This window comes from Candida parapsilosis, contig 005809 (assembly GCF_000182765.1).
Source record: "Candida parapsilosis strain CDC317 annotated contig 005809".
NCBI classification, from domain to species: domain Eukaryota; kingdom Fungi; phylum Ascomycota; class Pichiomycetes; order Serinales; family Debaryomycetaceae; genus Lodderomyces; species Lodderomyces parapsilosis.
In genome coordinates this window covers 2,428,953-2,456,521 of record NW_023503281.1, presented here as the reverse complement: position 1 = coordinate 2,456,521, position 27,569 = coordinate 2,428,953, and the positions used below count along the sequence as shown (strand labels likewise).

Here is a 27,569-nt window from a genome sequence, read left to right as displayed (position 1 = left end):
CATTGTATGAAGTTAAAATCGGTACTTTGATCGAAGCGGAAAAAAGTAAAAAAATGTGAATGTAAAAAATCTCAAGACTTCATTTCTACTTAGGACAGTTTGAACCATACTCACATTGTGGCATTAACTTATAAAAACCTATGCAATAACCAACACTATAACTAATGACAACTGAATTCGATGGTCGACGAAAAGAATTGTTGGAGATAAATTCAAAAGCTTGGGCTGGAGAGTACGATTTCCCTCTTGCAACCAAGTTGGATTCATCCTTGAAGAAAAATTCAGCATTTATCAAGAAAGTGAAAACTGGATTAAATCAGGACCAGTATGCTAATGTTTTGAAAGACATTGGGTCTGTTTCTATAGAAAAGTACTTGTCGGAAGTTATCGTTTCGATTGTGGACGGCTTGTGCAAAGTTTCCAAAAATGATGACATTAATGCGGCCGTAGAGGTTGTCTCGGCGTTACATCAAAGATTCGGGAAACAGTTTATAGGTGAATTGTTAAACAATATATTGGTGCAGATGATGAACCCATCAAAGTCAGACGACAAGGATGATCCTTCTTGTGTGACTCGCCAAAAAAATTTATTGCGTTTGGTTGGTGAATTTTACATCGTTGGAATATTGGGAACGGCCAACGACTTCTTGGATGACTTGGATATAAAAGTGATCAGGGTTTACTCATTGGATAAAAGAAGAAATGAGCCTATTTTGACTTTGTTGTTGAAGTACTTGTTAAATTTTGACATCGAACTGGGAAGAAGCTTAAACATGGTTCAATCTTTTTTGAGAAGATACGGTCACATTATTTTTGTTGAAGATGAATTATTACCACTGGACACTAAAAATGTGCTCAAACAGATATTCCTCATCTATACCGAGGCAGTATTTGGTATCATGATGAAGCTAAAAAAGCAAGTTCATAAATTAGATGTTCGCAATAAGAAAGCAGCTATAAGAACTGGACGTATTCAAGAAACTGAACAACTTGAATTGGATGAAAAAACAAAATTGTTTGAGCATTTCAAATCTGTGGCAAGTTTTTTATCTCAGGTATGTACTATACCATTGCCAAATGATTTGAACGATTCAGCGGAAGAGGTGGAAGAGGAAGATAATGCTATTGAGGTCGTCAAGCAAGCAGCTAGTAGTGACGAAGACTTGTATGGAGTTTGGGAAGACGTGAAGGAAAAGAATTTTTACACAGTTATTCCGCTGCTAGGCGAATTAATGGAAGCTCACCCAGAAATATGCGAAAGTAAATCCACGCAGTCAAACAAGGATGGGGAAAAGATTCAGGAGTTTTTGGATCGGTTGGAAGATGTTAGAGGGAACAATTTAGAACAACTTGTGGTGGAGTTTAACAATTTGAATTTAAATAACAAAGCCACGAAGAACAGGATTATGCGATTTTTCATTGAGACGTCTACCGTGAATAACCTCAAATACTATACTAGATTCTTAAAGATCAATGAACTCAATTTGTCTGAATTGATTGAGGAATTGATTATATATTTAGACAAAGGATTTCGATCTCGAATTCATCGAAATAAACTCAATGTTAAGAACATATTGTTTTTTGTTGAGTTGGTTAAATTCAAAATGGTGCCTAAACACGTTGTATTCCACAAAATACGTAGTTTGACGTTGAACATTACATCGACAAATAATTTGGAAATTTTGACTGTGTTTTATGAACATGTGGGGAGGTTTTTACTTCACGATGCAGATAGTAAGGATTTGATGCGTGAAATGATTGGCTTGTTGAAAGAAAAGCTGAAGCAATCCAACTTGAAGGTGAATGACAAATTAGCCATCAACAATCTATTAATTACAGTAGAGCCACCGGTAGCAAAAGTGCAATCACTTAGGCACGTACCGAAATTATCATCAAAACAAAAATTTGTTGCGAAAATTTTGAGAGAGGAGCTAAATGCGGATACCCAACCACTTGTTGTCAAGCTTTTCAAATCAAAATTCACTAATCTTGGCCAGCCTGAGTTTCAAACAATGGTTGATTGTTTCTCGAGTCCAAACTTGGTGAATTATGACAATATACCTTCACTTGCGAAAACATTACTGAATTTTGGCGAAAAAAACAAATTCTTAGTGGTACTTTGTGTGGATACCGTTTTAGAGAATATCATCCGTGGTTTAGAACTTAATGATTTTAGGATGAATAGAACTCGAATGGCACAGGTGAAATTTTTGGCAGAGCTTTACAACTATAAGGTGATTAATTTCAAGCTTGTTAATGATATGTTGTATCGAATTGTTTGCTATGGGCATCCCCAGAACCAACCGTTGCCTCAGAATTGGGAGGTTGAAATTGACTTGCCGAATAATTACTTTAGAGTACAAATATGTTGTTTGTTGTTGCTATCTATTAAGTCAATTTTCATGGATACCGATGTTGGCAGGAAAAAATCACTGAATCGTGCTGCAAGTATCAAGAGAAGGAATGATATTAACAAGAATCTTTTGGGGGTATTTTTAACGTTTTTCCAATATTATTTGTACTGCAAAGAGGCACCATTCCCAGTGGATGTAAGATTCAAGTTGGACGATTTGTTTAAAAAGTACAAGAGCATTCCCACTGTGAAACGGTATGACACAATAAATGAGGTTATCGCCAGCTTGGATGGTGCCATGCAAAGAAGAAAGGAGGCGGAACTTTTGTTGGAGAAGGAAGATGAAGCTATTGAGAACGAAACCGAAGGGGTGGATTCAGTCACTGTAAGCTCAGACGACGATAGCGATGCCAATAATGATGAAGAGGAAGAAGATGATGACGAAAGCGATGACGATGGTGATGATGATGATGACGATGACGATGACGATGATCAAGAAGAAGCGGATGAAGATAGTGCGGCCGATGTTGATGATAGTGAGGACGATGATGACGAAAGTGACGAATCTGATGAGGAAGACGAAGTGCTCCTTGATAAAGAGCTCTCACGTGTATCATCATCATCCGAAGACCCCCTATCGGAAGCAGAGAAGGCTAGACTCGAAGTGGAACGAAAATTCCAGGAGGATTTGGATCGCGAATTCCAAAAGATCATGCTTGAGTCATATGGATCAACGCAGCAGCTGCAACTGCTGCAACTGCAGAACCTACTGGGCAAGTCATCAACTTTCAAGCAATCGTTACCACTTCCTAGTCAACTCGACCTTTCCAAAAGATCCTCACCTAGGGCTAATCAACAAGGTACAGTGGCTTTTGGATTGTTGACTAAGAATGGCAAAAACCAAAAAGTTAAACAACTCAATTTACCTTCGGATAATATCTTTGCCGAGTCGGTGGTTAGAGAACAAGAGAATCGAAAGCGTGATAAGCAAAGGATCATTACACTTGCATCCAGAATGGATGACTGACAAAGCTAAGTGTATTCCGTTGTTTGTTCAGTGTTTGAGGAAGTAACTATGCACAATCTCAGTTATTCCATTTCTCTGACAAATCCATAGCAATGTGGAAATCATTATGCTCTACTGGATCCTGGATTGAAGTCTTGCATCGAGGACAATACATATTTTGTAATAGGGAATCAAGTAGATTAGCTGGCTTTTTCCGTAAAGTTTGAAAAATGTCTCTCTTGTTTATTGTTGGGCTTTCGCTTTTCCGTGACTTTGATTTCGAGAACGCTTTAGACTCAGATTCGACACTATTGAGTATGTTTGCTTGTTCATAATCTTGAAATAGTTTTGATATGGTTTGTTTTTGCTCTGATGATATAGGATTCGATTTCTTTACCGATGGTGGAGCTTTCGACTCTATTTCAATTTTCCTTCTCTTTGACAATGCATTGATCTCTATCAACTCTTTATCAGTTTGTGATTTGCCCCTTTTCGCAAACGACTCAATCAATGCTGAATCATTCAAAGCAACGAAATTAGAAATTGTTAATGACAAGTTGTGCATGTCCATAATCTTGACCAGTTTAGGATCACTATTATACAATTCCCGTGGTGGTTTGCCCCCATTAAGTAGGCTTATATTTGAGTTGTGTTCCAAATAGTCTCGAAGCAATTGAAACCCACAATTTTTAATTGATTCTCTCATTTTATCAATATCTTTGTAAAACAGAATTGACATTTGTCTCGTTTGTCTTACAAATGATAAGGATCTCACTCCAATTGTAATGGTTTTCGGTCGTCGCAAAACCCCTTTTTCCTTATTTGACATTTTTGTCAATGACAATTCCATTGATTCATTGTCCAAGTCAGTTAATCTATTACTTAAATCACCAGAGAAAACAGTTAGCCAATCGTATGCATCAGCCAATGTCCACCCCTTGGATCCAAGGAAGTTCTTTGTTGACATCATTGATTTGATTTCAATTCTGTCTGTCAATTCCGATGAATATAAACCTCGAACAATTTGGTACAACTTCAAAGCCAACTCTGCATCCTCTCGAAGTTCTTGCTTAACCATGTCGAAGGTGTAATTTTCTCTGATAAATGCAATTGAGTTTCGATCAGGCGGCACTTCAAATTTGTTGATCAATTGTTCACCCAATTTCCCGCCCATTCCAGTTACATCTGTCAATTCGAAATTGCTTAGAAACCGATTTAAAGCACAGTTTCGAACAATTGTTTGGTCATCGGGTTTCTTGAATCCACCACTCAACTTTGCCACCAACTTATTTCTTGCAAGCCCTGCGGATGTAGTGTAGCCTAATTCATCATAAATTGCTTGTCGAAGATCCAACAAAAATTGGGAACCAATAGCGAGTACGACGTCATCCCAGTCAAAAATTTGTGGTGGTTGGACATTCTGCGGATCGGCGATTTCCCTTTCTGACTCAATTACAGTTCCATGCCATTGTATATCCTGTGGAAGTGTTTTGGGAATACTCGGTAGTGATTCATCATTGCCAGCATTAATATTCAACTCAGGAAATTTCTCCAAAAGGATTTCATAGATTGGTCGACCTAAATCGATATAGCTCTCATCAACACTAGCTTTCTCTACCAAATCAAATTTGCTCTGAATAATTCGTAAAACTTTTCTACTCTCACGTCGATAATTATCCAAGCTAACTTTATGATTAACAGGATCAGGTTGACCTTCTTCATACGTCCAATGTCGATCTCCCTTTTTGTAAACACCGGCATGGGCGCAAACTAGATTAGGACATTTGGCTCGTGCAGATTCCACTGTATCCATTCTGTTGATTCCAAATTTACGTGCTGCGTAACTGACGGCAATGATGGCTTTCCATTGTTGACACACTACTGGGACGTCTTCTGTGAGTCCCATACGGATAGTTTCTACTTGGGCAAAGAAGGCATTCAAATCAACTAAGGCAATTGTGGAAAGGGGCAGTAGATATGCATATTTTGGGTTGTTCAAGTCGCGTAAGTTTTTGTAGGTGAATTGGGATTTGGGAAGGGGTGAGGTTATTAGCGGGGGTAAGTTCTCCTGCTTTTTCACTTTGACAGACATAGTACTGGGGTGCCGGCTATGGATTTGCGACGTGCACTTTTCCGATTAATAATGATGACATATTGGTATCGCGCAATTACAAAGATGCATTTTTTACCAAGACTCATATGCGCAAAACTCTATATTATCTATAAAGCTTACTAGCTACTTTCATTTAATAGCGTTTACATTTCGTATTTCTCACTAAAAAACTGATAATTATGCTCTGTTGCCCACCTTTGAGAATCGTAAATCAATCCGTCTGGTCCACAAGCAATTATCCAAGTGGTGCTGGGATCATACGTAAATGTAGGATTATTAATGGCAAAGATTTCATCCAATTTGGGCCGTCCTAATTTATAACGTTTACCATTGGTTATTGACTCATCTTTGTTTGATTTTCCTTCATTAATTTCACTAGGATCAATTGGATTCGGTACAATTGGTTGCAACTCGATATTTTCCTTTAGTAAACCGTGATTTTCCACATCATCCTCACCTTCAACCAAAAATTCGGGCATGAAATGTTCCTCAGATGATTGTTGAGTGTCTATGCCTGTGACATAAACTTGTATATCAGATACATTCAACTGATTGAGAATAAACAAGTCGTCTTTGTTCAGAACACACCAAGTCAAGCTCACCACCACTGATGGATTTGTGGACTTGAAATATTGATAGATGGGCAATCCAAATGATATTCCCGAGCCACCACAAAGAATACTCACCACTTGTGCGGTATTGAAAAAAGGTTGAGGTATGGAGCAATACGGACCTGTCATCAAATAAGTACATTGTGAATCAAACTGCAACTGTGTCTTTTTCTTGATCAACACAAGCGATGTACGCGAATCTTCAAATATGGACGCAATTGTGAATGGGTGAGTTGCCATTACCCAGCATCGAATGTTCAGAAATGAGAAGTTTAATCTAATGTGACTTGCAGGTGACCAAATGGGGAAATTCAAAGGAAGCGGTATCTTCACAATTTGCAATGTTGATGCAGGAATATCAATCACCTTGAGTGAGTTTACTCTATACGTAGCAAACCTGGAATACAATTGCATAGCCAACATAGCTATTGCCACTATGGCAATTGGCCACACTCTTGGTCGAGCATGCAAAGTTATCAAAAATACCATAAGCCATGAGGTGATGTTGTGAACAACGTAAAACAAAGGATACGATTTGCGTCTCATGTATCTTATCGAAACAACCATGAGCAAAAGGAAAGGAACAAGAACAACAATACCCAAAAAATTCCAAATTGTGACAAATTTGGATCCTGTTCCATCAACTATCCATTTGATGGTGAAAATCAACCCATGAATCAACGCAAGAACGAAAACCAATCTCGATAACCATTTATGAAGATTCAAGTTTTGTAGGTAATATCCAGGGTTTAAATATGGTGAATTGGAGAAGCGTAGGATTAGGAAAATATTTAGTGGAATTAAACTGTACGCTATTCGACCTAATCGTTTGGCTATTGTTGTGTATTCCACATGTATCTCATGGATGTTGTCCTGTGATAGGTATATAATGATGACGATCCAAATCAACATAATGAACCATGTTGGCGGCCGTTGTAGATATGTCAATAGCCTATTATGTATTCCATTTCGTTTCCATTGTTGTATATAGATAAACTTGAACAATAGTAGGTGTAGGGATAGTAAAAGGGATATTCCAAGTATGATGTATCCATATTTGATATTTACGAAATGGTGATTACCATGTCTCGGTTCAATGTCAATCATGATTAGAAGTGTAAGCAGTATTCTCACGTTATTTATTTGTTGATTTCATCATTTTTTCCAAGCGCAGTGCGGCCATTACACAACTATGAAAATGCTTGTCATCTGAAATAAAATCGAAGAGGAGCATATTTTGAACGGTAGATTGGAGAGAGAAAGGGGAGGAAGAGCTGCTGCTGCTATTGCAGGTGCTCATCATTCCCAAACTGCTTTATGAAAAAATCACAAGCCACAATAGTGCATTCGATTGAATTTGACGTGCAGGTGCTGGGTCAATTTTACGAGATTGAATCCGTATAATATAATGTATGGAATAAATAGTTGTCACTGAGCTGGTCCAATCGAATAGCTACTGTTTCTTCGCCGAAGCTTCCATTTGTACAATAAGGATATCCTGCACAAACTCTTATCAATTTGGCGGACAACTAGTTGAAAAAAAAAAAAAAAAAACAAAAGAGAAAGGCTCTAGACTCTAGGGACTCCCCAAGATGTGGGATCAATTGGAAGATCTAGATTCTTCAGGTGCACTGTCTTCTCCTTAACAAGAGATTGAACAAATCGCCCACGCAAATTACGATTTATCCTCTGGCACATATACGAAAATGCAGATCAAGAAAACCACCACTTGGATTTACCATTGCATGGCATGGCCAAGCAAGTTCTTCGCGAGGCCAAAATCATCCACAAATACAAAGTAATTAATTGGCTCTTATGCCAAGACCTTCACTTGCTAAAGAATTATATCACCCGTAAGTGTATCCCAAAATGGGGGGGGGGGGATGGAAAATCGTAAATTGACTCTGAGTTTAAGCTGAAAAGAAGCACAAATTAGAATTTCATATCCTCCACGCACTTGACCAAAATGGACTTCCGTTTAGCACCGAGTGCATACTGTTTAAACCCACCACTCTCATTGATCAATAGTGAGAGTAAAGTTTTCTGTTACTTGGAAACGAACTGACCTACGATTCGAGGTTTCGATTGTATGAGAATAAAATCTTTGTTCGAAATCTTCCCTGCATTGTATCTGTTCCGACTTATTGACATGCCATTAAATGGAAACGAAAGTGGTGCAAAAAGCCACATCTAATTTAGATTTTTTTGAGGCGGATTTCATTTCATCGTCATCATCAACAACGAGAAAATAGTACAAAATTTATCCTTCAAGCCACGAATGTGATATTTTGTTTGTTTTTGTTGACTTCATTCATTTGCCTTGGATTGAATAGTACAAATTGAATTTGTGGTTGTGAGAGTAGGATATGCACGTGTTTGCCCGTCATCGCTTAAAGAAGAGGCGGATATGCCAAATTCCATCATCGTTTTAAGGAGAGGAGTTAAGTATGGATGCTACTCTGCTCAGTAACTTTTCGGAGCGCAAACCTGCCCAGTGCATGGTACACCACTTTAAACTCTGTTCTCGTCCCTCAAGAGCATTGACCATCAAATATTGACGAAATACATTTGTCATCACCTTTTCATGAGAAAATAGGAGAAAGACGAGCGTGGACTCAAAGATCGGCCTTGTTCTCATGCTTTCTCTTTTGTGGAATCTTCAATTCAATGGAATTCGGTCTCCTCTTCTTTGTTTCGAGAAAAAATGGAATTCAGTTTGTTCTTTTTTGTTTTTTGATTGGACCAAAGACATAGAAGTCACACATATCTGTGCAACCGCTTAAAATTTTAAAGAAATAAGCTACAAAATCATCTTTGTTCACCCATGGTATCTCCAAAATTCTTTACTGCAAAAAGTAAGAAACAAAGATAGTCCTTTGAGGAAATGAGGAACAAAAACCAAGAATAAGTGTGTGTGTGCGTGTGTATGTCGTCATTGTGCACGCATATTTAAGAGATCTTATAAAATACAGCACAATTAGCCACCACAGCATGGAAACCTAGAAATGCACTAGCTGCTCTTTCAATTCAAGTTACATTGTATGGGTTGTCTTGACAAGAAAAAAGTGGCATGATAATATATATATATTATATTCAACGGTGTATCGGGTTAAATACGAATAGAAGAATAGATTGGCAATATTATATAACTCGAGAAAATTATAGGATGAGAGAGAATGAAATTAGTTCCATCATATTCCTCAGTAGTTCTGACTAGAATTATATGACGTAGGAGTTTCATTTCGTCTATGGAATGAAAATTATTGACGGAGTATCGGAAAGTCAGGTAGAGCTCTTTTAAGTCTACCGAAAAGAATTAATTATGTTGTTTTTTCTGTGCGAGGAATAACTTTTTGCCGAGAACTGGATATCTAATTGGCCACGGTTAATACACATCTACTACTTTCTCTTTGTTTTCGAAAAAGAAGGGAGATAGTGTGTAGTTGCATTTGACATCACTAGTCCTGTTGTGAATCAGTCAGCCTCATTGCTGTTTGCTCTGTCAGTTATATGACAAAAGTGTCTCTATGCTATGAGTGTTTGTTTATAAATAGTTTAGAGAAAGAATATTGAAAAAGAAAAATCCCGAAATCCGAAATCCGATGGCCATTCCAATGAAAAACAGTAACAAAGTCAATACAATAGAGCTCTATATCCATATGTGGAAGCTCTTATAATTTTGTCTTTGGCGCTTAAACGCTATACATACTTGTAGACGCATTGTCTCTTAAAGTAACTTTTATTCCAAATTCACAAAATTGGCTTTAAGTAAAGCTACATTCAAAGAGTTACAAGCCACACACATGTATTTTAGTGAACAATAGAACATGGACTAAAAAGTGGAGGATACCAACATACCCAACAAAAGAAGGATTGTACTATAGTTGTGCTAACGAACTAATTGTGTCTAGGCTTATTAAATTGTCAGAACTCAACTGAAATAGCCAGAGTAAGACACAATCATCATCCACTCTTTCCTCCAGTGATTAGGAAAGCACAACATTCAGATTGTTTTTACAGTTGGTGCATTATATCACAAGAATAATCTAGGGCGACGGTGTAAAGTCTTCCATTGCATTAAAGAAGCTTACACTTTTGATTTTGACGACTAGCTGAGACACAAAAGATTGCAACCCATCTGGCAAACACAGAGGAAAGGTTTTTCGTTGAAAAGAAAAAAGGAGAGATTCACTAGCCACATTAGTTGCTTTAGCCACACAACTTTTTGTTTTTTTTTTTTTACTGTTTATTCTCCTTTTATTGATTGTTGTGACGTTTTCCGATATATGAAAGTTATACAAAAATGGAAAAGCGGAGAATTATGAAATTGTGGTAAAGTTGGAATTTCATTTCAAATTGTAAACAAACACACGTATGTAACCGCTTTTGAGTGAAAAATCGTTATTGAACTTTCTTTGTATTCATCATGCGTTTTGGAAACAGTACTAGTCTTTCTTCAAACAATATAGAGTAAAACCGAGTTGGGTTTCAGTCAGTGAAAAAATTTGTAGCAATGAGATGTTTGTTATTACAAGTGTCTGCAATCATTGATTCTCACGCTCGGATTTGATTCCCTTGTAGGTTTGTCTGCTCAAATCGCTAAATCCAGACTCAATCTTGAAAAACACAATGCTTGTCCTGTTAACTCTAACCCACCCACAATATAGGAAAGAATTACCGAAGTGGTATTGATGTCATCCGAAAGTTCTCACGTTTATCACAAGCTACATTTTGATTCTTTTGTTTCAATTTTACCTAGTTCAGTCAAGAGCAAAATTTTACAGTACAGTCTTTTTATTTTTGTTTCATACCGCCATGACATTTATTATTCAAATCAAAGCGACACAATTTTTCATACCAATGCCACACAATTTTTCAAACTACATTATTACCTAAGAGAATTTCCGTACCTCTAACCAGATTGAAACTAAAACAAGACTCTAATGGAGCTGTCGGACTTTCCAAATCCATCAGATTTGGCTCCAAAGTAAAACTACCAAGTCCATCTACATATCCGCCAGGGTGTAATTAGATTCATTACATCTTTTAATCTTATCTTACGATTTTCCCTTTTCACCTAAAACAAAATCACCTAAAGAAAACAAATTTTGGGTCTCACTGGTTTGAATAGTTATGTTGCATGGGTACAAAAATTTTATGTCGCAATTATGTGAACAATTATGTCGTTTTGGTATAATAACTATGTCGTGTTGGTTTGAATGATTAAGTCGCACTGTATGAATAAAGAGTAAGAAGACTGTAATTAAGTAGGACGTATATTGATCCTAATTGGAGGACGATAAGAGAGGTGCACAGTTGATAGTGAAAGTGGAGAATTTTTGGAACATTGCTTTGCTCATAGGACCCTGAATACTCAAATTTGATGAGGATTGTTATTAGCAACAGCAGCGTGAACCAAACGACTATGCTTTCTTCCATTCCCATTCTGCTCATTGTGAATAAAAGATCAATCGATAATATGTTGACACTTTCTGTTGGAGTTTGTTTTAATTTTAAGGTTTTGTGGTTTTTTCTGTTTAAATAATGACGACATACTTGTTGCATCATACAATAGAACGTTTGACAATTTGAGGTGAGGAATTCCGTTGGCTGTAATTACTTATGACTCCCATATTGCGAGCTATGGAATGACACAAGAAGAACACCAAAACGCTGGAAGGTGGACCGTGCAAAATGCGAAATTTTCTGACATAGCCATCTATCTGTTTGTTTTGCTGCTGCGTGCTTTGGGCAACCCGTGTGGGTATAACCACTACATTAAAGTTTTTAGTGTTGATAGACAAGGGTGTATTTATAACTAGTACTCTCAACGTTTTGATCCGTAAGGTCCCTATTGTTACATCCACTAACTGTTGTAGTATTGTGTTGTGTGTAACTATAATGATAATGATGTAATAAGGGGAACAGTTTGTTGGCGGATTTGTGCAAGCTACTGTAAGAGAAAAAAGAAACGATTTAAACTTTTTGAGTTGTGGCGGTGCAGAAACGAATAGAGTTACAGACGACTTTGAAAAATTGTATGTGTAATGGTTTAATGCAAGTGAAGGGTTTATGGTGATGTCATATCTTAGCATGTTGTTAAAGAAAGTTTAAAGTTTAAAGTTTAAAGTTTAATCTCCACGATTACATCATACATTTCAAGAAATCAATGAAATGGAAGCATTTTGGAAGCTTCATCTTTCAAAATCGCAAGCATCAAAACGTTTTATTGTCCTATCTGGGGAAAACGCCATTAGGCCATAAGGCAAAAAAAAAAAAATGACACGAGGGAGAGAAGGGAATACTTCCGGACTCGGGCGAAAAACGTGTGTACTGTATATAAACTTCCCCTAATATTAAACAATAGTATGTTTTATGGTACAAAAGCAAAAACTTTTCGTTGAACTTGTACCTATAAACAACTACAAAAGAAACAAGTTTTTTTCATTCGTTACGAGGATATTCTTTCCTTTTGATAATATAAAGTTTAGCGGGTTCAGTGTGAAAGAGATTACATCACAATTTCATTCTTAATTTTTATCATACAAAAACTTGAAGTAAAAATATAGACTTCTCAAAAGTAATATTATATTTGCATGTATGTTGAGTTATGTACAGCTGCTTATTTTGTCATCACATAAACTTTCATACAAGTTACAAAAATGGCACTAAGATATAACAATAACGATTGTTCTAGACCTTTTTCCAAACAAGAAAATGGAAATCCGTAGTTATTGTTGTAGTGATGATATGTTATGTGGTGGCGTATTAGTGCATGAACGAATCTTTCACCATAGATTTTTTTGACTTCTTCTTTTTCGTTTCTTCCTTAATGGTTGGTTTTAAATTTCTCCAATAATCTTCTTTATCCGGAAAAATTTTATGAAAAAATTGTAAAACCCAAGTGTTCCGGATCCGAAGGGGGGAGATTTATGCAAGACGACGAAATATTTACGATACTCGTAATGTGGAGATTTCTCTACCCAAAAAAAAAAAAAAGGAGACTCCTTCGGATTAGGAATAATGCAACCAAGAAGTAAGTGTACTCAGAACCTTAATATGTAATGTAATCCTTTCAATACTCTACTGATATTAAACGTTATTCGTGGCGAATTAGTATCTTATGCTTACTTCGGTACTAAAAACTCTAATTGCCGTGGTGATTCTGTGCTTTCTTTTTTTTTTCGTGGTTATTATTAGTTTTCAGTGATTCCTAAATTTAAACTTTGTACAAATTGCTGGTACTCTAATGCCAAAACCAGCCACAGAAATCTTTATAGACAGGAAAATTCTGAACCTTTACTTGACTGCTAGAGTAACAAGTGCGCGTGTGTCTGTAATAAGTCACCGCCACAACAATAACAAAAGCGGATTTGATGTTAAAATTGGAAAAACAAACAAGACAACCATTGTTTTCGAACTACCTTTGTATTACAAAAATCTTAGGTGTGCGTGGCAAAAATACAATAGCTTCTTAAGCGTGTTAAAATATTGGTACAATACCGGAATTGACGGAGCTATGATTTTGATGCAACAGTTCGCTCTTCAAGCCTTTTTTTACGTTTAGGTTCTGACTTTTGTAGAGTATTGAAGTTCTAGACTAAATGAATGAATAAGCTCTGTTAGTTTGACTGTCGGTACTCTTGTTTTTTTTTTTCGATGTAACCATTGAGTTTAACTTTTCTTGGTCGAAAGTAAGTTGTGTAGGAGAGAGATGAATGAGGTATATTGGTTAAAGGAAGCTAATTGAGTTTCCTTTTACACAAAAGTTTGAAAACCAACAGTGCTGTGAAAAATAAATTTTGAAGACGAGTAAAATATGAGAAGAGGCAATTTGAGCTTTTTCTTATTGGCATAATCAATCTTGCATCGACAGAGAAAGACTTGACTGATGAAAAGTAAACGTAACTAGAGTGAGCTTGTTCGTTTCAAATTTCTTTAGTTCTAAACAATGACGTATGAAGTTTTGATTACCTCATAGTTTTATTATAAAAAAGTAGTGTTTGACGTTGACATAAAAATTTTTGAATTTATTGTATTTTTAAGTTTTGTTCAAGATAATAATTTGCCACACCTATAAAGAACGAAAACGTCAAAACTCTACAAACGAACAGGCTCTTCTCAATAGGTTCAAGAACTACAGTACTAGAGAATTGCTAGAAAGGAGAAACGGTGCTAATTAAAGTTTCTGGAAGTGGTAACGCTGATGTTCTAGAACAGGGGCTATGCTTTTCTTCGTTATCTGTAGAATCTGAAACCCATAAAAGCGCACTATAACAAAAAGTTTTTCTGGAACTTCGGAATTCAAAATTGTTTGATTTTTGATGAAGGTCTGAATTCCGAGAATCCAAAACGTATGGTTTTATTGTTGTCTTCTAATAGAAACCAACACAAATCAACAAAGTCCTGATATAGAAGTTGATTGACATGTGCTTGTTTAACTATTAAAATGAAATCCGTGGTCAAACAATGTATGAGATGAAGAAAGATACTTTATTCCTGTATATAGAAAGAGAGGAAGACACTTGTGTACGCTTTCGAGGTCAATTATAAACATATGCACAATGGATTAAAAGCATGTTGTTGTTGAAATATCGCGGAGAAATTGTGGAATTTTTTAGACAATAGAAAAAAAAAAAAAAACAATGGGGGGAAAAAGAGGAGAAGCAAGAGAGAAAAAGAAATTCTAGACTCTTTTGCAAAATGAATACAGAGCCAGTGCATTTTATCACCTCGTGCATTGATTCTGCAAGCCAGCTTAAATTGTTAAAATTAAGCTTACACTTTTTGCATATATACTTTGGATTACGTAACTCTACTGTATGATGTATTATTGGCACCAAAAAGTTTACATTTAGTGCATAATGCATAAAGGACAAAATAGGCCCTATTATATACACATACATATTGTAGTGCATATTGGTAGTCAACAATTGAGGCGCATGCTCTATGTTTATTCTTCTTTTGTTGTTTGATGTGAATAGAATTTTATTTCCACAATCTTCCAACAACTTCTATCAAGGCTGTTGGTATCTTTTCTTGTATACTTAGCCACGTTTTTTTATCGTGCAGTGTTTTCCTACTCTATCATTCTAGATCTCATAAAGACAAAAAAAAAAAGAAAACACCCAGTTGTGTATCTTTTAAACTGATGTGAATTTCGAGTGGGTTATATGTGAACCTCACAAATCAGTCCACCCTTTTGGTTAACAAACACATGAGTTAAACGCAAATGGCCAATCATGAAAAGTACCATGTATGATATGATTTTTCATCTTTTTGACGTAATGCACGAGAGTACATATTTTACCATACTTACTTTTAAAGTTACTTACTTTGCATTGTGTCCTGCGGAATAGCGTCGTGTAAGCTTTTGTAACCTTACTGCAATGCGGCATTGTGGCTGTATGCACCTGGAGTTATACAAATTAGTTTTCTTTTAAAAAAAAAAAAAAAATAAAAAAAGAAAAACATAATACGACATGCATACATATATAATAACGTATAGTAATAATAATAGTTATAATTTTCTTTTTCTAAGACAACTTTTAACGACAGAATACTAAAGCTTTAGTTGCATTAAAAAAATTATAAGCTTTTTTCCCACTATTATTGTGACATCACCCTTGCCTCATTTTCTCTCCTTCCTTTCCTCCCCCTCCTCCCCAATGTATGATTGTCATAACCACAAGTTCTCCTCTCTTTTTCTTTCTATGGAGGTGGTAGTATACTGTACATGATATAATTATACAATCACACGTAGGAAAAAAAAAATAGATTATAAATACCAATTGATATTTCCTTCGCTTTTCTTCCCCCTCTCCTAACTTGATTTCAGATCTATTCACTCCTACACTTCTAGATTTTCAATATACACACCCACCCATCACTACACTAAACAGCGCATACAACTTTGAATTGATACTATATATACAAAGTTGAAAAACTACCAAAAGAATTTCATAAGATACGACTCACTATCGCTGTTTGTATAACGAGTACTGCTACTACTACCGCTACTCGCTACTGCTACTGCTACTGCTACTGCTACTGCTACTATCACATCCGCCTCAAGAGGAACAAAATAGTCTACACTTTTGTCATACTTGACACAAACGCAGAGCTGAATATTATTTTACTTTATTGAGCTAATTTACACGAACTTTGGTATTCTTTTCTTTCTTAGTCCGTTACACAAAGAAGGAAAAGTAGCCAAAAACATATTTTTATTCTTCGAGGATTATTGTTACTACTGCTGAGGCCTGCTGCATATTGTCTTACTTCATTTGAAAAAGGGTGACTGACATAAACAATAAAGTGCACACAACAAATAGCTTTACCCCCTGCTGCATATAAAATTCACCACCCACCCACTACTACTGCATTCTTTCACACAGTGGAGGAGAAAGACAAAGAGAGGAAGGAAAACTGTCATCATCATTTATTTTCCTTTACAAGAAATCTTGAAAACGGAGAGGTTTGTTGTACAAAAGAGATTTTCTTATTGTTTAGGGAGAAAGTGAAACACACAATTCCACACACAGACACATTGGTTATCCCTTTATTCTTCATTATATAAGAGTAAGAGGTTTCCCACAGTTTTCGAATCATCTACATACATCACATTATATACCACAGCATACAACTACATCAACTATGGTTTATCAAACAGAAGCAGCCAAATGGAAGGCTTATCAATTTAGTGACCCATTTGCCGCAGGATCATTTTTTGTTTGTAATAAACTCAATCGTTATTTTTGTCGTCCAGATTGTGATGTTAGACCAAGAACTAATTTGAAATCAGAGATTAAATTCACCACCAGTGCCAAAGAAGCTGTTGATTATGGTTTCATACCCTGTGAATCTTGTGACCCAATGCACAGTACTGCCATTGATGTTGGTTTACTCATCAAGTGTGTTTCATCAGTAAATACAAAGATTGGCTTTATGCCACCACTTTTGGATGAAAATGAAGATATGAATTCGAAAAAGATTAAAGAAAACATTTTGGAGTCCAAGAGAGCGAATGAAGTGCAAATTTTAAAGACAATTGATGGTGCTGGTGCTAGTGCTACTGGTCGTCGTGCTTCAATGTCTGCTGCATCAATTGGTAAAGGATTGAAAGATGGTGATCATACATCACTTTCAAAGAATGACTCTGATCATTATAGATTAGTGGATTTGGCCTGTCGTCACTTGGCACTAGCTGCTGCTGTTAATGTGTTTCAACCAAAACCACTTGCACCCACACCTGAAGAGAGTAACTCGCCTACAGCCAACGGCTCTAGTGGAACAGGATCTGGCTCTGGCAAAAAGAGAAGAAGAAGAGGCGGTGTACTTGGATTCAAAGAATTGGCTTCCAAGTCCAAGTTGAGTGCATGGCATTTTCATAGAGTTTTCAAATCAGTCACTGGATTGACGCCAAAGACTTATGGTGACAAATGCTGGGAATTTGTCAAGAAGGTTAAAGAAAGTGGAGAATATACTTCATTCGAAGCTTACAATTCACCACAATCACAATCACCAAAATCAACAACACCAAATTCACCAATATTGATGTCTACAAATGAAGTTGTTAAGCACCCAGCCAGCAAGAAGATGAAGTTGGAAAAACAACAACATTTACAATCACAACAACCATCACATCCACAACCACCTTCTTCCTCACCTGCATTGTTTACTACACAACCAATTGCTGATGAGTACAAGTTTGCTTCACAATCAATAACGCCACCGCATTCTGCTGCATCATTGAGTGGTGGTCAATTTTCTCACTCACAACAAGTTCAACCATTAACTCCACCAAATCAATACACTTCTCCATCAATTAGTCAATTGAATACAGTACAATCAGTAATACCCGATGCTTTCTACCCAGGCCATCATCATCAACCATCACTTGATGAACAATTGCAAGCATTACCAAACTTGGACTTTGATTTGTATGATGGGGAGGATTTACAACCATTACAAGAGCAACAACTTCAAGATCAGCAATCATTACATACAAAGGCATTTTCATTCCCAGACTTGTCAAAGTTTCGTACCATTTCATTGTTTCACAATAATAATAACAACAACAACAACAACAACAACAACAATCAGCATCATCATCATCAGCAGCAACAGCATTCTGCCAACCCATCGTTGTTTCAATCCAATTATGAAAACAGCAATAGTAACAGCCACATACCAAATGGCACGCTAAGTCTAGGTTTCGATGCCGATGTTAATGGTGGTCCACTTGATTCTGTTGATCCAATGGATCCAATTGGACAAGTTGATTTCAGTGACTACATCAACAACTCCATCAATAACAACAACATTAACAACAATTATGTGAACCAGCTACAACCACCATTGCCAACATCATCTGTATCACCCTCTGCATCAAATTCTACTTCACCACCATCATTGCATCATCATGCACCAAGTCAAAGTATCGATTCTATAGCATTGCCACAAGATGAAGAGTTTGATTTTACTGATGCTTTCACTCAAGATGTGTTTACTGCTCAACCTACATCCGCTGTTGATTCTACATTTTCTCCATTTGATACAACTGCTACTGCTGAAGGGGTTGTTGCTGCTGGCTCATTAAATGGAGTTGGTGGTTTCAATGATGATTTGGACTTTACAATGAATCCTCAATTGGTTGCCACTATAATAGATTAAACTGGTGTTTTTTTACTTTACACACACTCCTTATTTTTTTTTTTAGTTTACGTTTAATTTTTCACTTTTCACTTTTTCATAGTTTAATCATGATTAAATTGAATATCTAATAGACTTTTAAGACATACTCATTTTTGTAAGGAGTAGAGTGAAAGGGGAGAGAGCGGGTTGGATCGATGTCGTCATTGATGTTCGATATTTTGGTTGCGCGTAACTTGAACCGATGTATAGATTGACGTCATTTATATAACAACCACTACTGTACCTTTCATAGATTCGAACAAAAGCAAAAGATGTAAAATAAGGTTGTAGGGTTTCCAACGAATGATGTAATATGAAAAGCTCTAAAAAAGTTTAAAATTTTTGTATAAGGTATAGTAAAGCAGTGTGATAGAACTGGATAGGCATTTGTTAAAATGAAACGAGCACTACCAATTTGCCTTCCAACCCGTATTAGTGAGGCTCTGTTACCATGCATTGAGCCCTCGAGGCATTCCACTTGGCTAATGATCCTGTCTTTATCATGCAAACCTCTTGAGCGTTCCCCACTTTTGTTTTTTCCAGAGAAAAAGAAAAGAGTGACTTTATCGCCCAGTTGTGGAGAATACCACGGATGCAGAATAGACTTCAGGTGGAAAGGATAAAGAGAAGGGGGCGGGAAGTGGTGTGATGGAGAAGAGGGGTCGGAGCTGAAACATGCTCCTCAACAAAATGTGGAAACGCTTAAAGCTTGATTTTACACTTTTTCCTTCTTCTTGTGATAATTCTTTGACTTCATGGAGGTAGATAACTTTGCACTCTTTCCTTTCACAGTTTGACCATTGAATTTATGTATAATTTTAATTAAACAGTTGTTAATTCAAACGTTTTTTTCTTTTTCTCAAGGGAGGGGAATTTTGACTAAATAGAATAGAACAATTTTATACAAACTAAAAATGATGTCTCAGATTTAGTTATTGGTAGTTGCAGTGATTGAGATGAGGTGATGTTCTGGAAAAAAGGGAGCTTCAAATGCGGAGAAAGAAGGAAAAGGGTGACTGCTTATGAGGTGATGAGAGGGAAGTAATGGCACTTACAAACGGAATCCTTTGATTTTGGTTGTTTTTTTATGTTCTCTCGACCGAAAATGAGTCTGATTGTGTCGACCCGCAAACACCCACAACACGCCAAACACTTTGCAACTCCGCCCCAAAAGACCAAAACTCCGCGCGCTACTTTACCACCACTCCAGTTGCTTTTTTTTTTGCACACAAATTGCAAAAACTCAGAATCTAGATTTCAAATGACAACAATAAAGATTTGATAATCTTACAATTGATGTTAATTGTGGCGTGAGAACTTGCATTGTAACTGAGCAAGTGAGTAGATCGTGGGGGGGGGGGGAGGGGAATGAGGAAGGGGCAACATCTATCTTACACAGAAATCAATCTATCTGTAAAAAAAAAAAACATATGATTTATGACATCTTTTTGAGTGCTGTTTCTCAGACCAACATCCCAGTTCACATTGTTTTTCGTTTCTCTCGGAGAGACTGTGTTTTTTTCTTTTTTATTCAGAAAAAGTGAGATGATGATGATGCATGTAGGTTTCAACTAAAAATCAACAAAGGCGGGTGGTGCATGTGCAGTGTGTTTTGTCTTGTGTAGTCTTATGTAGTCTAATGTAGTCTAGTGTAGTCTAGTGTGGTGTAATGTGATGTACTATATGATTCTAAATGCACCATTCCATGTACGACGGAAAAAAGAAAAAGAGCACTGTTGGTCGTGTACAGGCAGAGAAGATTTACGAGATTTACCTTGGGGGCAGAGGACTAAAAAAATTGGAGTATAGGTTGAAGCCTGCCCTATTCGTATGTATTTTGGCTTTGCAACATGTAGTCATGATCTTCCTCTATCGAGCTTTCACTATTTTCTTGTCTTTTTTATTCTTTCAATATAGTGAATGGTTGGCATACTTCTCCGAGTTACGAACTGGCGAACAGATGCAAAAAAAAAAAGGGGGGCAAGGGGGAAGAACGTGTTGGAAGAAGAATATAAGACAACGTACATGCCATACCTTATTCCATTCTATTGTTCTCTTTGCACATTTCCTAACACTTCCGAAGTCCATTTTACTTCGTTGATGTTAAAAAAAAAAAAAAAAAGAAAAAAAAGAAAAGAAAACATGCAAAAAGAGTCTATCGTGCATACAACAATGTATTAGACTAACTGGGAGACATTCGAACAATTTAACAATAACGCAATTAAACAAACAATTGCATATCCCCTTTTGAGAAAGAGAATTTCATAACCATAAAAGGAGAAAAAGAAAAAGAGAACAATAAAAGTGATAGGAAGTATGGACAGATGGGAAGTTTTCCGATATGCGGAAATGTCAATAACTAAATAGAAGTATGAATAGGAAGAGAGGAAGAAACGTTGTTGAAAAGTTGGGGATCCTTTGCGTTTTCGGATATACGTAGAGGTGAGTCAACTGCCTGCATTAGTAATTATCCGTAGCCATGACTCAACACACCCTCTTTCCGTCACTGCATATCAGGAAACTCAAGGCGTCAACTAGATAGTACAGAATACTGCTTTATGTTTTGTGCCAATCTAAAATTCCTTAGACAATAGAGTAGTGCATATTAGCTCAAAGAAGAAGATGTCTTAGTAATCGTTATTGTTATCATAAAATAGAGTTTAATAATGACGTCAATGCTATGATGAAATTTGGAGTTAAGGAGTAACACATAGACCCAAAGAAGGAAGCCCGTGCCGCCTAGCAAACAAGCTTTGATAATATCAAATGGTTTGATGCCCCTATCCACCGGTTGGTATTCTTTTTTTTTTTTTGATTTTAGTTTTTCATTCGGGGAATTCAGGACGTCTTTCGTTTCGTCAATTGTTTCCCTGTGTCTGTAACCATTTCGATGTGTTTTCATTTGTTTCTTTTTTGTTGTTCTGCGTCGTAGAAAAACAACTTTTTCCGAGGAATCTCTCTTTTCTGCAACTCACTTACTTTTCTGCACGGTTTAAACAAACAAAGATATATATGAAGCACATATACTGCACGATATAGTTTCTTGGAAAACGGACGTGCATTGACTTTGTGCATGCTACATACACAATCTTAATTTCTAAAAGTGCTGTCTAAATCTTTATAAGGAAACATTAGACGGTACTTGTAATGTTTGTTTGTTTTTCTCTCCATTCGTATTTACACTGTACGTTTTACAATTTTAAACAGAAACGAAATTACGAGTGTGTGTTTTTGCTTTTCTTTTTAGTTCTGCAGCGACTGTGTAATGCAGCAATTGTGGTGTGATGATGAGGACGATGATGATGACGATGATGAATTCAAGAATGCAATGGGATTCGACACCAATGTACTACTGCCCTCCATTTCACTTTCTTGGCACTGGCAGTTTGAGCTTCGAGTAATTCACACTGTTCTGCCACGAGTAGAAACAATGCTGCATGCTTCAAAGGAGGATTGTTTTTGTATTAACTTTGTTGTTTTGGTAAGCCAATGTAGCCTTGCAATCATTACCCCACTAGTTGTTCGTAAAGAAGGGAAGAACCCTCGTCTTCGCAAGTTGACTTATCTTCACTTTTAGCCAGCTGTAGGTTTTAGTCCCGAGACTAATTACGGTCATGGGGTCTCCATACGTAGGGTAGCAACTTGCAAATTTCTAGATTGGACTAACCATTAGCTTTTTTCCAAAGCTCAATCTTGTGGTTAAACTGAATGGCTCTCCGCCTTAAGCATTACCTGCATTTGATCGTGCAATAGGCTAAAGTCACCTCATTTTACTAATCAAAACAAAAGACAATTGCATAGTGATGCTCTATTCTTCCCTCGGTTGATGTATCGCTCATCAGATGATATGGTCATCAATGCTCATTATGCAAAGAAGAAGTTGTGTTAGATCGGGGAGAAACCTTGCTGGAATAGCAAATATGCAAGATTTAAAATTATGCATGGTTCAAATTAGTATAAACACTTATTGTACAAACGCTCAGTGTAAGATCCATTTTGGCAGAGAAACTAACTTTATCAAAAAATCTATTTTTCAATGCATACAATTTGGTGGACAAAAATTTAGGCTTTCTTTTTCTAATCTTTGCAAGATGTATAATATAACTTTAGGTTTTCCGATCAGCGATGAAGAGAGAACATACTGCATAAAGAGGAAGTCATTGATTCAATATCCTTGTATTAGAGTAACTAGCTAGGGAAGCTGTTGTAGTTACGGCTTGCTGAGTTTGAGAAAAATATGCTTTTTTATGATAGGTTGTCTATCCGCAACACCAACACTTTGTTTCCCTCTTTTTTTTTTTTTTTCCTTCTTTTTTTGCAACTGGTAGAGCAACAACAACGTAAAACCCTTATTGGGTTTTTTAGACAAAAAGATGCACTGATGAATAAAAGCCCTAAAAAGCTTAAATGAGGATGTTCCTAAAAGCAATTACTTTCTGTTCTAATTTGAGTTGTCTAGATCACCTGTTTGATAGAATGCACAGAACAAGCCCTTGAATAGTAGCGTGATTGCTCCCTAGAGGCAATACGATCAATAGTTACTCTTTTGATTTACGAAGAGTTTGAAAAACCACGCCAGAGATACATTATTGATCGAAAAATGCAAAGACTTTCATTCACAATATTCATCTGCCTGGCTGTTCTCATGCACGTTTTTTTTGTCGTTGCAGCGGGATATAAGCAGAGTAAAGGCGTTTGGGGCGGTCATTTGCTTTTCCAAAAAGGAAATGTACAAGCAAATTGCTCCGGAAGAAATGTACAAGCAAGTTATTTCAAAAGGAAGGATTTACCGAAAGCTGGCTTGTGGATTTATGCAACATATGTATTTGGGAAAAGCTCGAAGTCGGTACGTGGAACTGCCACTTTTTTCATTTTCTAGATGATGCGGTTTTTTTTTTTTGTTTCTAGATTTTGAATCCACGATGTACATGTCTAAAAGCTTGGGCTCACAGGTAGCGGGTAATGTGGAGTTAATGCTAAATTTATCCGTAATCAGCGGAGATGATCTATCATCTAATGTGTACATAAAATATTTGAGCTGTATTCACTTTAAAGTGGGCGGGTCACGCTTGTAATTGAGTGTAATTGAGTGAAATTGAGTATAACATTTCAGCTCCTATAAGCACGAAATTTCAACGAGTAAGAATAAACAATAAAAACATAACTTCAAAGGTTTTGAAAATGAATCCAAAATGCTTACATTTTTCCGTCAATCCTTATCATTTTACCTAAAAAAAAAATAAATTAAGTCGCACTTCCAAAACTACCAGCATAATACAATACGCTTCTAAACTTGAAATCTCATGACTTTAGATTTTGCAGCCTTTTGTTCAAGTTTGGATTCATTGCGACATAATACAGTAGTTTACCGATAATAAAGGAAAAACGAAATTCAAAAACTACTTGCAGAAAATTTACAGTTCAATCATATACGAATGCACTCCATCGACTTCAGCTGTAATGAAGAAAGCCCATTTGAACAAAGTTTTAAAGTATCAAAAGTTTGTTTTGAACACTTTGCTGGTTTTGAGTGGAGTCATAAACTGATGTGTTATTTTTTCAAAGTATGTTTGATTTTGTTACTACCAAATTTCCACCAAGGAGACATAGAGGGTGGTAGTCAATCAAGCTACCGATGTTTTTCATCTCATGCATCCAGTGCCATTGCATTAAAAGCTATATGAATATATCAAATCAACTTTTCTTCGTGAAATCGTTATACTAGTAATATCCTATTGACTCCCTCTCCTTCTATACTCAATCGATCAATTCAGCAACTAGTCCCAATAATTTATCATGAAACTGCTTCTTATCCATTGTTTTCTTATCATGATACAATTGTTGTTGAATTTTGAATAATTCGTCAATTTGCGACAAGATTGATTCAATGTGATTAATCAATCGTTTGGCATCCCCATTACCAACAACACATTTTAACGGTGAGTAAATCTTGTGAATCTTGGTCTTGTATGAAGTGGAGTTGCCACTATTGACACCTCTCTTATTATTACTCTCCTCATCATTTGATCCATCTGATTGACCTGTAGATTGAGCATCAATCTTATCTTGACTTCCTTGTCTATGTTGTTGTTGTTGTTGTTGTTGTTGTTGTTGTTGCTGCTGCTGCTGGGTCAATTCATTATCGATATGCATTTCAATAGTCTTGATCTCCCTAGCGCGTAAACTAACAAATATGGTCCTGGTGGTAATTGTGTTATACTTGTAATTATTCTGATAGTAAATCAAATCATTCTTCATTGAACTCATCACTTGTTGTTCAAGTTTTGGGTTTATGGGACACGATTGTAGAATAAATTCTGGTCGATATTCGTCACAATAACCAACACAAGGAAGCAAGATATTGTGTTTAAATATCGTTGATGTTGATGTGGTCACGTCCTCATTGCCAATTGAAGATGAAGGGGATGCACCCGTTTCATCCACTTCAAGTACTTTGTCCTGCTTGTTAAATTTGGGTGTACTTTCCATTATCTGTTTACATTTAGTTTGAATTGTTGATCGGTTATACTCTGCAACATTTTTAATGAGTCGATCACTGACAAATGGAGTATACACACTGGTTTTTGATCGCTTGACTTCCAACACATTAGAGCTGCCATTTGAACCATTGGTATGATTATGGTTATGGTTGTGATTGTGGTTGTTGCTCGTTTGAGTACTATGATTCTCAGTTGAAGATGACGACGAATTTGACGATTCTGACAATTGTTCCTCACTCATTGAATTCATACCCAAGTCGTACAAATCGTATAGTGATTGAGTACGTGACATTTTATTTGGCGTCATTGATATTGGCGATGCAATTGAATTGGTATAACTTGATGATTGCCAATTGAAATCATCGTGCTCAAATGCTGGTGATGGGGTTCGTAATGATTGATGTGATGACTTTCGCATTCCCAAACTCGGTGGTTCATCAAAATACCCACCCATATTATTACTCGATGTATGCAGTTGATTACTGAATGAGTTTTTCCATTTTTCCATAAATGACCCACTACTTCCTCCACCAGCAACACCTACACCTGCGGTACCGAACTTTGATAATGAATAGTTAGACTGTAACGATGAATACGATGAATTCAATGAAGATGAGAGTTGAGCTAATGATGCAGATTTAGAAAGTGAGGATGATGCTTGTGAGGTTGTTGGCGTATTTATGGGTATACCCACTGTAGGTCCTTGTGATGACTTTGGTCGGTTTATTGGAATACCAACAGCTGAAGGCTGTACTCGTGAAACTTCATGCATATTCCCATTCAGAATTGTCCGTTCAGTTATGACGCTATTTGCCAATGTAGATGGCGAATTCCAATCTTCATCAGTTGAATACTTTTCATCTTCTTGGGTACCATCGCCTGAAGTGCCGGTGGCAATGATGTTATCACGTTGATGTGCGTGGAATATGTACTTATTTGTATCACCACATTTTGCGGATTCGGTATTGGCAATTAACCCATTCAAGATGAAGATTAGCCGTTTCGCCACTGCTGGATTCCCAGTCATAACAACCACTCGAGTTACTTCACGAGTATTGCTCGAGTTGTTGTAGTATGGTCTCAGACCCAATGATTTTCTATATCGTATCAATAATGACATTAAAGTAGCAAGAAATGATGGGTTCTTGTCCATGTGACTATTACTATTAAATGGCAGCAGATTGCACCTTCCATCTTTAAACTCTAGCCAATTTAAAGTTTCCAAAATCCAATTCATTAAACTTGAGTTGTAACTAGTCTTGTTGAGCTTCATAAAATAATTTGTATTAATCAATCTTGGTGTATTATTGTCGTAATGGATGAGCTTGACAAGTTTGCCCAATTGAGCATGCAACTCAAAATCATTTTGTAAAATATAATTGGGAAATTGCAATCTCTTCTTTACCAAGTATTCACAACCATTGCCATTATCAATCACCATATTCAATTGTAGCAACAATTTGCGATATACTAATTTTTGCAACAAGGTCAAGAAATGGGAAATTTCACTCCATTCGTTGATAATATCTTCATGGATAAAATTGGCACACTCCAAAGGTATAACCACGCCAATGGAAAATCGGCTATTCATTTTCAAGTCATGAAGTTTAACTCTTGATTCCCTTGTTGCTGTTGCTGATTTAGGTTCCCAATCGCCACTACCTTGTTGAAAAGTTGCATTAGGAGTGAATACTTCCGCGTCACTTATTGAAAAAAGTCGTGTAATTAATACTGCATGATAAGCTGTAGATGAATTGGAAATTGGGGGCAATGTATGTAGTTTGGTAATTGTTTGTACTTCATTCGTAGGCAATCCACATCCAAATGATAAATCATTCAAATCAGTTGTGTTGTGGTATATGCGCAGGTTACTCTGTTTCTTCAATGATGTACGTCGCTGTTCTTGACTTCGTGATGGCGACTGTAGTGGTGACGTCGATTGCTGTTGCTGCTGTTGTATCAGCTCATAAGCAGAGTCAAATAGTATCTCCTTCGACCGTAGATTGCCGCCATCTTGTGAAACAATAATTCTAAAATACTTGCTATTGAATTGAAATGGCTTCAACAGATTAGCATTGCATGTGCCATAAAGTATTTCTCTAGAATGTGAGTCTTCAAATGGAGTTGTTATTGGAGGTGAAGCCAGGGATGTAATTTGTGGTGTGTGAACTTGAGTTGGTGGGGGATTATGTTTGAATAATCTACCAAGCATTATTGAGTGACGTGTTGGACCATACTACCTGGTAGTACTATTTATTCTCCTATTGCCAATGTACGTGTCTCCCAGTAG

General features: G+C 36.6%; 5 protein-coding genes across 5 annotated transcripts; 2 read left to right on the top strand and 3 right to left on the bottom strand. All coding sequences in view use genetic code 12, as the record gives it.

Annotated features, from left to right (window-relative positions):
* Positions 1-164: 164 nt before the first annotated feature.
* CPAR2_211450 (uncharacterized protein) lies at positions 165-3,380 on the top strand (the record flags this gene model as incomplete). Its single annotated transcript, XM_036810096.1, has 1 exon — positions 165-3,380. The coding sequence occupies one exon, from the start codon at positions 165-167 to the stop codon at positions 3,378-3,380; it is 3,216 nt and encodes a 1,071-aa protein (XP_036666668.1).
* Positions 3,381-3,438: 58 nt separating this feature from the next.
* On the bottom strand, positions 3,439-5,451 carry RAD32 (DNA-directed DNA polymerase eta; the record flags this gene model as incomplete). The annotated part of the gene is made up of 1 exon (XM_036810095.1): positions 3,439-5,451. The coding sequence occupies one exon, from the start codon at positions 5,449-5,451 to the stop codon at positions 3,439-3,441; it is 2,013 nt and encodes a 670-aa protein (XP_036666667.1).
* A 164-nt stretch (positions 5,452-5,615) lies between these two features.
* On the bottom strand, positions 5,616-7,190 carry CPAR2_211430 (putative metalloreductase; the record flags this gene model as incomplete). The annotated part of the gene is made up of 1 exon (XM_036810094.1): positions 5,616-7,190. The coding sequence occupies one exon, from the start codon at positions 7,188-7,190 to the stop codon at positions 5,616-5,618; it is 1,575 nt and encodes a 524-aa protein (XP_036666666.1).
* Positions 7,191-16,739: 9,549 nt separating this feature from the next.
* Positions 16,740-18,758, top strand: ADAEC (Adaecp; the record flags this gene model as incomplete). The annotated part of the gene is made up of 1 exon (XM_036810093.1): positions 16,740-18,758. One exon carries the CDS (start codon positions 16,740-16,742, stop codon positions 18,756-18,758), a length of 2,019 nt encoding a protein of 672 aa, XP_036666665.1.
* A 5,778-nt stretch (positions 18,759-24,536) lies between these two features.
* CPAR2_211410 (uncharacterized protein) lies at positions 24,537-27,491 on the bottom strand (the record flags this gene model as incomplete). Its single annotated transcript, XM_036810092.1, has 1 exon — positions 24,537-27,491. The coding sequence occupies one exon, from the start codon at positions 27,489-27,491 to the stop codon at positions 24,537-24,539; it is 2,955 nt and encodes a 984-aa protein (XP_036666664.1).
* Between the last annotated feature and the right edge of the window lie 78 nt (positions 27,492-27,569).